Below are 10,699 nucleotides of genomic sequence, written 5' to 3'. Positions count from 1 at the left end.
CAAGGAGATTAATACCTGACTTGTTTTAAGGGTGGGGAAGGGAACTCAGCACCACAAAAAATACATAATTTTTCAAAGAAGCTTTCATATTCTACTGTAATATAATTTTCAAATCTTCTAGATTCCCGCTCAAGATTTACATCAAAGGTCCATCATCATATCATATTCTCTAGTTTCTCTGATAGATAGAGTTCAATACCTGAACAATTAAAAATCATTACTTTAGATCCAAATTAGATTCCGATTTCGATATTCTGGTTAGTTTCGACCTAGAACCCGTATTTGCTCAAGTCCCTATTCCTGGAACTCTCAACATTATTTCAGATATATTAAAATCCGAGAATTTGAAACCAAACCATCTCATCTTAATTGAAAAACGCTCGTCTGGAAGATATTTTGCTTGTAATAAACGTCCGGAATGGTAATGGATTCTCCATTACAACCAGTCATCGCGAGAAGAAAGCTTTGGCCTCATGGTCAAGAATCCCTCCGAGATTTTACAGACCATTTAAACTGTATACACCCTAATATACGTTTTACCATTAAATTAGAAACTAATAATAACCTTCCATTCTTAGATATTCTTTAGGTCATTCTATGTACAGAAAACCTAAGCACACTTTATCATCAGACCCAAAAATCATCAGTTATCTCTTGGTTATAGAGCCACCAACCCAGATATAAAACATCTTACATCTACTCTTCTCTCTAAAAATTTCCACATTAGAGATAATAAGCGCTCCATCACAAAATACACTTCACCACAACGTTCCAAATACAATGAAAAAAGCAACCCCACACTTGCCATCGTTGGCCTTCTTTACTTACTCATTTCACTGACCACATCAAAAGTTCTTAAGAAACATAACGTCAGAACCAGATTTACCAAAAATCCAAAAATCTCTCCACATCTTCGATCTGTCAATGACAAAATTTCGTTTGAGATACATATATTGGAGAGACCGAAATAAAAATATCAAGTACCCTCAAAGAACATGAAAGAGCCTTAATACTATGACATATAAATTGATCAACAGTTGCCGAACCCGATAACGAAACTAATGAAAACTAAAATTCTTGCATGTAATCAACTCTTCGCAATAGAAATACAAATCATTAACCTATTTGGTATCCTCATTAGTACTCTCGAAGTAGTATAGAACCTCATTAATTTCGATAAGTCGTTAAGAAATAATTTATTAAAATATGGTATGCAGGAATTTCCTAGATGGCAGAGTCCTGTTAGGGTTCTTACCAGTGCCTTAGATTCCACTAGAGAGTATCTCAAATTGCTGCTTTCGACTAGCTCAATATCAAGTCAGACTTTTGATAGGCGAAAATAAAAGCCATCATCAAATGTTAAAATTTATTATTGAAAATACAAAAACCCAACTACGCGTGCGCCAACCTAACCCCTAAGTACCAGTATTTCGTAATCCTGATGGGGTACCTCTTTCCCATCGAAAGGGATGTAACAGCATTTGTGACTCGGGTGCACCTGGCAAGGGAGCATTATAATTAGTACCAAGTTTTTTTCGGTTCATTTTCGAGCAACTATACCTTGCCCACAGTGTGCGATCCCCTGTGTCGAACCCTGCCTATATAGAGGTTTTCCCCACTGGAGGTTTTCCCCCCGATCACCGCGTCGGGTGGGACGTGGCCGTGTCTCGATGGTACCCAGTCGAATTGCTGCTCGCAGAGAACCTTGAACGGAGAGTGGAGAGTTTTCATTTTAGTTTATACGGTTATTGGTAAAAAAAAAAAAACGAAATCGTTGACTTTAAGAATTTAATTACAATAAAGGTCCATTAAGTGCAGCTTCCTTTCGAGGGCAAAATTAGCATTAACGGTTTGATAGAAAAGAAACAGGAATTCGAAATAAAGAGAAAAAAGAGAAATAGGTAATACTAAGAAAAGAAAGGGAAGTTTCGCCATGAACATTGGTGAACTACGAACTTCAAATTTTCCTGGGTTCCTCCTGGATCACTTAATTAAATAATACAATACATAAATAAAATAAAAACATATCACGTTGTAATGCACAATACAAACTGATGTAACGCACAAATATACGTTTAAAAAAAACAACAAATATACACTTAGAGTCAAAAAAATTCGGACAGTGTATAATATGATTTTTTTACTTGCTGAAAGATAAAGATCTGAGGCTTGATTAAGATTCTTTGGGTAGTTAATTGTAAAAAGATTGTTTGGTTGCTTATGGATTTTTTCCATTTTCCATTTTTCTTTCCAACCACGACCTTCCAAAAATAATGAGTCCGAAAGCAACCCCACACTTGCCACTGTTCTCCTTCCTTACATTCAAAACATCACTTGCCACATATCAAAAATTAGTAAAATCAGATTTACCTTTTCCTCTTTCCATTATCATTTCCAAGGAATATAGTGACACAATTGATATTTAATTCAGCAGTTGATTCCATGCGTGTCTGTCTATCTTTTGCAATCCTTTCTGCATTCTTATAATTATTAAGGGTTTTGTCTGGTCTACCCATTTAATTGTCGATCTGCTTCTTGGGCGTTTGATTTCAATGTCCCATGCATGATTAGTCGTGTCATTATTCCTGATCTTCTAGCTATATGCCAAGGGTACTTCAGATATATGCGGTTGTAAGTGCCTTTTGTGTGGACCAATTTCTTGTAAGCCAGATAGGTTGGTTAGATGCTCTGTCCACTATACTGGTAAGAGTCGTCTATAAACAGACATTTCGAAAGCCTTTATTCGGTTTTTACTTATATAAGCAAGGGGAAGATTAGAGCATCAACTAGACGGAGTTTCGTTGTTATGGGGATAGACTTGTCTTTCCATATTTTGTTTAGCTTGTTATCTTGACGACGGCGTATTTCGGTTTCACATTTGCCAGTGTTGGTAATTAAGGAACTAAGAAACCTAAAAAATTGTTTATCACTTCGTAGCCTGCAATTTCTGATGACTATGACTATCAACAATCATTATTATCATTTCCGTCTTTTTCTTCTTATATCAGTTTCTCCTTTGGAGGTTACTAGTCATCATGGCTACCTTCACTTTTGATACTGCTCATTTAAATAATTCAATTGCCGATAGACCAATAGACCAAACCATTCTCGCAGATTGGGCAACCAAGGGATTCTTTGGTGCCCTACACTTCGTTTACTTATAATTTTGCCCTCCATAATGAGCTTCTGCAGCTCGCTTCCTCGTTTATAGTTCTACTCATCCACGAGACTCTCAGGATGCGTCTATAAGTTCACATTTCAAAAGCTTCCAACCTCCTTGTGGTTTCTCTATGCCGCGTCCAGCCTTCCAAGCCATAAAGCAACAAGGGAAATACATAACATTGGACCATTTTTGCTCCTACTCTTAGTGATTTCCTGTTTATATTGAACATCTTCATTAGTTATGGTGCCAAGGTATTTGTAGTGCCTTACTTGTTCAATTGTTTTCCCGTCTACGACCTGTTGCTTGCTTCCTTTTTGTTATCACCATCATTCTAGTCTTGTTGATGTTCATGTTGAGACCGTAATCTTTGCTAGCTTTCACTACTTTATTTAATAGTCTCTGTAAATCCTCGAGAGAGTTGGAGGTGGATTTTGTGATTTATTTGATAAAGGAGACATACTGCGAAGCACGCCGCTGAACCATAGAAAGTTATCCCAACTCTTCAAGCCTGTGGGAAATTTTCTGCATCCGCCTATTCGCAATTTCGAAAGGAGAAGCTGATACAACAAGAAAAAGAAGAAAACGAAATTAATAATTGTTGATAGACAAGAAAACAACTTTTCATAGTCATCAGAAATTGCAGGCTACCAACACTGGAAAATGTGAAACCGAAATACGCCGTCGTCTGACCTTGGCAAGATAACAAGCTAAACAAAATATGGAAAGACGAGTCTATCCCCATAACAACGAAACTCCGTCTAGTTGATGATCTAATTTTCCCCTTGCTGAATGCCGAAAGGATTGTAAAAGATAGACAGATACGCATCGAATCAACTGCTGAATTAAATATAAATTTTGTCACTATGTTCCTTGGAGATGATAATGATAATGGAAGGAAAGGAATGGAAGGTAAATCTGACATATTTTTATTTTATATTCTTGACGATCCTATATTATATTGTATTATTTAACATTACATTGAGCGGAGTTAATAAAAAAAACTAAACTAAACAAAGTAGAATGCTAGTCAATTTCGGTTAAGCCAACCGACGCAAGAACAAATACTGCAAAGCACGCCGCTGAACCATAGAAATTTATCCCAACTCTTCAAGCCTGTGGGAAACTTTCTGCATCTGCCTATTCCCATTTATTAGTCGTACACAGCAATTTCGAAATTCCCGTATTGTTTTAATGTCAATAGAAACCAAAAATGGCCAACAAACGGTGTCAGCAAAATTAAAATATGAAAAAATCAAAGTTTCACATGGAACATTGGGACAATAATTCATAATGATATAATTCATGATGATAAATGAAAAAATAAAATGATAAAATTCAATTCAAACAATGAAAAAGTCTTCTTAAGACATAAAGTAATTCATAAAAATTAATATTCAAGGACCAGAAATTGCATTCAAGCTCATGATTTTCTTTGGATATTTTCTTACCTGGAACTGACTTTTCGGTATTTCTCTGCCGCCGTAGGCTACGTAAGCGACTTGCTTGCCGGGAATGACCTTCGCTGGGATCCAGTCACCCTCGTGGAAGGCCCTTCCGACGTAGATGGGTTGACCGTCCACGTCGGTTCCACCCCGTAGGGCCGTAGAGGGAACGCGTCTGCGCGCCACTGTATCGACCCAGTAATAGGCTAAAAACAAACGGAGTTACTTTTATTTCGCAATTTTTGGATAAATCGAATATTAAAAAGTAACTTTAGCTTAATTAATAATCACTGGGCGTCTGAAAATGTCAACTCATGTGGTTTTATAAAAAGGCTCAATTTTTTTTTATTAACTTTTATAAACTAACTAAACAGATACTTGTTGATTGGTCAGCATAATTTGCTAAAATCTCAAATAACTCCAAAACCATTATATTTTGATAATATTGGCAAAACAAATAAAGATTTGGACATTTTGGTCACTTCAACAACCACAGGATCCTCGACAAGGACAATCAACGTCTTTTATAAACCCACAGAAAGCAATAAATCACTCATAAATAATCATGAAAAATTACGGAGTCCTGCCTAGTTGGTTCGACTCTGGATTCATTCTTCTGAAGAAGAAACGTGTATACTTCACAGCAAATCAACACTACGATAGGAAATAAAGACTTTGATTGACATGCTGCAACTAGAGACGTCTGTGTCGAGACTGAATGTGAGATTTTGAATGAAATTAAAAAAATGAGACATTAAATATTTTACCTTTTCTCCAAAGCTACTGATATATTTTTTATTGCACCGATATCAGATAAATATTTTCCTGCTACCATACTATTATTTATTTATTGCATAAACCCTTTTTATTAGTATGTTTAATGCGTTGAGTGTAAAGAGCATTATTATTGTTCACAATCCAATAGATGGCGCTGCTTTGGATGCCCTAGCACAAGCGCCCTCTAGCGGCTTTTTTCTAGACATAACAAGAATACGAAGACGAATAATTTCTTTCTACCGCAGTTAGATGGCGCCACAAATACGGATTCATAACAAATTATCTTTTACTTTTTGGACCAAATGTTACCTTTTTCCTAGTGAAATCGGCTTTTCCGACATTTATTGTGCAGAAAACTACATCAAGCCAGCAGATATCAGCTTAAAATCACTAATTAGGGTAACTATTAAAATAAAATGACAGTTAATGTTTTTAAAATTACTTTGTACTTGGGTCAGTTTTGGTTAGTTTGGTTAGTAACTTTAAAGAACCCGGTACAAAAATGAATATACAACGAATTTTTATAGTTTCCAAATCAAATATTATTTATATAAGTAAAAAAAAAAAGATATGTTTCAACCCAGTTATCGGAATAAGTTGTATAGAAAAGATACTTAGTACCTAGTAACAAATCACTTCAAATTCAAGTTCAAGTATGCGTTTCACAAAAAATGTTGGGCTCGACTGCTAGGTTCATTCGCCCATTGCCGACTTCCGTCGAGGATCTTCGCTTTTGATCATTGACCAACACGTACAAAGAAAACATATAACCAATATTTGCTCAACTAGCAAAAAAACAAATTTGACCGATACCAAAAAAAACCGACACCCCCCGCTTCCGCCCCGGACCATCCGGGCCCATCCGGCCTCCATACCGGCTTGAACGGGGAAAAACAAAGGGATCGGCGACGATTATCACTTTACAACGTTCACAAAACACTGACAACACTAAATCCACTCAGTGGAGACCGATTTCAAAATTTTTGGACGATTACAAAGGATTCTGTAGGGAACGAACGGAGGTTAAACCGCCGCGTGCAATGTTTCACCACAGAATCAACAAATCACTTAAAAAGAAACTTCAGCAGCACTTCTTACTAATGCGAATGATGGTATACATAGCGAAAGAATGAAAGCTGCTATAACGAACGGAGGTTAAACCGCCGCGTGCAATGTTTCACCACAGAATCAACAAATCACTTAAAAAGAAACTTCAGCAGCACTTCTTACTAATGCGAATGATGGTATACATAGCGAAAGAATGAAAGCTGCTATAAATCAATAGAAAAGAAGTGAATATACATTGTATATATATCACAATATGTAATTGAATACTAGCTTCAATGGACATCCTTCTATTGAATTTATTCATGGCTATGGCAGATTTGATATGGGATGGTAGTATCAGCTCTTTTTAAAATAATGCTTTTTGAGTTTGTGTCTTGTTCGCTTGTGAAATGTGTCGAATGCTTTGGCAACATATTATGGATCATTTTGTATATAATATTGTATTACTATAAAAGAGTTTTTGATTGAAGCGAATCTTTTTGTTTTGCATATTCTTGGTGCCAATAATTTTTCTGCTAACTTTATTACATATATACAGTTAATATGCTTAGAAACTTTCAATTCGCTGTGAATAATCAATGATAGTTGAAGCGATATGAAGGATGGAGATCTTCGACGGTGACCGAAGGGATAAATCCACGTCAAAAAAGATACCAACCCTTACAACTCCAATATCACGACCTGAATCTAAATTATCTGGTTTAGCAAAAAATTTTATGCAAACATTTTAAATGAAAAATAAAATTAGGTGGTCTGGTCATACTTTGAAGTGTGAAAAAAGTGTAAATTATTTGTAAACATTAGAAACAAACGATTTCTTGGATTTCTAGCACAAAGGTTAAACCATCATATATTTCTTCAATTAAGAGAATGAAAAATGGTCCCTGCGCATATAGCCATTTTTCGACGTCATAGAAAAATGTTTTTAATTATAGTAAAATGGTTTAAGAAAATTATGCGGGTCATACCTGCCATTATGATATGAAAACTTGGCAAACTTGCTATCACGACACGAGCTTTCGCTGCAACTGATTCATCGATCCGCGCTGTGGCGTTTTTGATTATCCCTTATCAACTCTACGAAGCAGCAATCAAATAACGGAAGATTAATAATTTAATAAATCGCATTACACCAACGTCGATTCAAAAATCGAGCAGATTTCACCACAATTAAAACCTAACGCTAAATTTGTGTATATCTGAATACATGGATTCGAAAACGTGGTAGGCACAAATGTCAATGTTGGTATTCTTATTAGTGTTTTGAAAGGTTCTTCTGTTATCCATCATATCCATTTTTGCGAAAAGTGATGCCAGTTTGACAATCCAGTACATTTATTTATCTTTTCTTCGCCCAGGCTTTTCCTATTTTTTTTAAATTAATTTCAAATCGAAAAGAAGCATGCTAACGTACCTAAAACTAACCTCAAAAGGCATTCAATTATAATTAGCACATCAAATATGAGAACATTTTTTAGTACATATTGATTGATTGATGATTGATTGATGCCCTTGATTTGGAAACTCTTCAAAATATCTCGTTAATATTTCGGTCTCCTTCACCCACTACCAATCATATGCTATGTTTCTTAATGTAAATTTGGAAGGACAGTAATCATTAAACAAGGCGGACCGACCGAGTATAACTAGGCCAAAATAAGATGTTCGTTGGTGGTGTCGATTGACAGACCACGCGCACTGTGTTGCATAAAGAAGTCAAGAATGTCTGCCAGAAATATTAAAAAAAGATATGGACTCAAGACTGAAAGATGCATTTTCGTATGAGTTTTTTATAACACTGATGAAGTTGGAACTGACACCATAGCAATGTTTTATGCCACAGTAAGTTATGAAAGACAGAGTCGAAAGCTCCCCGAAAATCAACAAAGACGGCATAAACCTTTCTGTGTTACAGGCGCAAGTCCAATTGTACAATACGATGTCGAGTATAGGAGTCAAGATTAAATAAATAAAAACTAATATTTAAATAAGAATAATATGAAAACCGATAAATTGTAATAAATAATATTTTTAAAAAATATATTATTTACAACACAACTTCATTTGTAATTTTTCTTTATTATGTTGGCATGAACTATAGTCGTTGGAGTCCACAGAAATGAAACTAAAATTCATTTTCTTCAAAGTTTTCAACAATTTCTTTTTACCCCATGGGTCGAATAAAATCATCCTTTTCCATTTCAGACATTATTTTGTCCAAGATAGATATTTCTTTTTTTTTATTTCATTATCTTCAAAGATCTAAGAAGGCGGCGCACATTTTGGTTCTTGATGGTTTTTGGTGCCCTTAAATTTTCGTGAGCATCATGTACAGTTCAAAAGTCAAACTCGACGTGACACAAAAATCCTATTCTCGATTTTCAAGGTATGCCTACTTCGTGGAATTGACACGTCGAGCGAGATAAGCTCAACATTTCACGAAAACAAGTTTCAAGTGTATTACAAATACAAATACGTATTCGTTGCAGCTACAGCTTAAATAGCTGATAAGTTTTATCGATTCCCTCCAGTTATCTCAATTTTGGATTATTTTTGTCAACTTAAAATTGGATCGGAAATAGCTTACCTAATAGGCGAACCTTGTTTATTTAATGATGTCATTTTTCATTATCCGTCATATTGTTTTAACAGGCGCGAATTCAACTTCAGTTCTTTTTAAATTATTTTCCATCACCTGAAATTTATCGTTTCTGGAGAATTTTGGCATTTGGAGTGTTTGTTTGGTGTTTGATTTTTTGACTATTTCTTGCCGGTGATTAATTCGGAATTTTTTCGAATCAATCGCCGTCAACCGTTTATCAGACTAAAACAATAACGTTCCCGGAATAATCCAACGAAAAACGATATTTATGTTGGTAGATAAAACTCAACACTTCTGCAAACAAATCTTAATGTCCATGATAAGTCCAGATAAGGCTCTTCACCGAAGGTATATAAATTCAATAGGCACATCATCGATCCAGTAGTTTTTCCGATTAGACAATCAAACGTCGAATTGAAATAAAAATGGCAGGTAAATGAGCGTTTCGACTTTTAAAAAAATCGAGTCGAATTGCTTCATCTTTTAGCTTACTATTGGGTCGATACCGTGTCCAGGGGGGGAGTGCCGCACTCCGCCCTCCACGGAGGCACCGACGTTGACGGTGCCCCAATTTACGTCGGACGCGCCTTCCACGAAGGCGACTGGATTCCTGCCAAAGTTATTCCTGACAAGCGAGTCGCCTACATCGCTTACGGCGGTCAGGAAATCCCCGTACACAAATACCAGGTAACAGGATTTTTTTGTTATCTGTGGTTAGCCATGGACCCAGAAGCAATTTCGATGAAAACTAGCTCGCCTTAAGACGTGTTCATCTTTTAATGGCTTTTGTAATTCGATTATTATAAATATACTTAATACTACTTTATGGGACCACTACACTGATATATTACACTACATCTCTGTACTAACATTTCAAATTAACGATTGCTTGCGTGTACACACAGAATAGTAACCAGGTCCTTCCACACAGGGGTGTATTAAGTCCGTGGAGGCAAACATTACTCACATAACACGTTTCAGGTGCTTTGCGAGCAAACTTTTGACTGGGTTCCCGCCGGTGACGGACACATACCTCAAGACGCGGTAGTTGGTGGCAGAACTTCCGACGGAGAAAATCTCTACATCGGTAGAGTTCATCATGAAGGCGCGAACACAGTAGGAAAGGTATGCATTTTATTTATTGGGAGAGGTTGATTTTCTAAAATCACTTCGCGTTTGACAGGTGCATCCCAGCCACGGCAGCTGCTACATCCCGTTCGGCGGACAGGAACTGGGCTTCAAGGACTACGAAATTCTCGTGCTCAAACATTAACGCCCTGCTCGATTGCAGAATTTTTATTGCTATCTAATATATGAATTGTACATTTTTATACACAATTTCCAGTGCTTTTTAGTAAAATATTTTGAATTCGTATTCGTTTTTGTCGTCTTTAGCAATGTTGAAATTATTAAGTGCGCTATAAATAATATTAGAATTAACTCATGTGAATGTTACTTGCTTTATTGGTTTTTATTTCGCGTCATATTCACATTTCTGAATAACATTAAGCGGTATACGTGGACCAATGAAACGACAGATCAATTTAAGCCCTTGAATACCGTTGTTAAGTAAAGGCGGTGCTTAAATTGATGACGCAACAGAGTTTTTTTTTTAATTTACTTGTCAATTAAATTTTGGTATGGCCG

The 10,699-nt window shown here is 36.1% G+C and overlaps 2 protein-coding genes across 2 annotated transcripts; one reads left to right on the top strand and one right to left on the bottom strand.

Moving 5' to 3' along the window:
• Positions 1-1,367: 1,367 nt before the first annotated feature.
• LOC132700819 (natterin-3-like) lies at positions 1,368-7,528 on the bottom strand. Its single transcript, XM_060668369.1, has 4 exons — positions 7,419-7,528; positions 4,612-4,811; positions 1,561-1,704; positions 1,368-1,498 (listed from the first exon to the last, which is right to left on the bottom strand). The coding sequence occupies exons 1-4, from the start codon at positions 7,423-7,425 to the stop codon at positions 1,409-1,411; spliced, it is 441 nt and encodes a 146-aa protein (XP_060524352.1). The 5' UTR covers positions 7,426-7,528; the 3' UTR covers positions 1,368-1,408.
• Positions 7,529-9,387: 1,859 nt separating this feature from the next.
• Positions 9,388-10,423, top strand: LOC132700818 (natterin-3-like). Its single transcript, XM_060668367.1, has 4 exons — positions 9,388-9,484; positions 9,540-9,739; positions 10,034-10,177; positions 10,236-10,423. The coding sequence occupies exons 1-4, from the start codon at positions 9,478-9,480 to the stop codon at positions 10,323-10,325; spliced, it is 441 nt and encodes a 146-aa protein (XP_060524350.1). The 5' UTR covers positions 9,388-9,477; the 3' UTR covers positions 10,326-10,423.
• Positions 10,424-10,699: the final 276 nt, after the last annotated feature.

This window comes from Cylas formicarius, unplaced genomic scaffold (assembly GCF_029955315.1).
Source record: "Cylas formicarius isolate icCylForm1 unplaced genomic scaffold, icCylForm1.1 PGA_scaffold_4__25_contigs__length_36172078, whole genome shotgun sequence".
Lineage (NCBI taxonomy): Eukaryota > Metazoa > Arthropoda > Insecta > Coleoptera > Brentidae > Cylas > Cylas formicarius.
The sequence above is the reverse complement of the archived record's forward strand: the minus strand, read 5'-3'. Positions and strand labels throughout refer to the sequence as shown.

Excerpts from the sequence above, each read along its gene's own strand:
- LOC132700819 (XM_060668369.1), bottom strand. Across the intron at positions 1,705-4,611 it reads TACCGAAAAGTCAGTTCCAG|GTTCTCTGCGAGCAGCAATT; the intron begins GTAAGAAAATAT and ends TCTCCGTTCAAG. Across the intron at positions 1,499-1,560 it reads GATCGCACACTGTGGGCAAG|GTGCACCCGAGTCACAAATG; the intron begins GTATAGTTGCTC and ends CTCCCTTGCCAG.
- LOC132700818 (XM_060668367.1), top strand. Across the intron at positions 9,740-10,033 it reads TCCCCGTACACAAATACCAG|GTGCTTTGCGAGCAAACTTT; the intron begins GTAACAGGATTT and ends AACACGTTTCAG. Across the intron at positions 10,178-10,235 it reads GCGCGAACACAGTAGGAAAG|GTGCATCCCAGCCACGGCAG; the intron begins GTATGCATTTTA and ends CGCGTTTGACAG.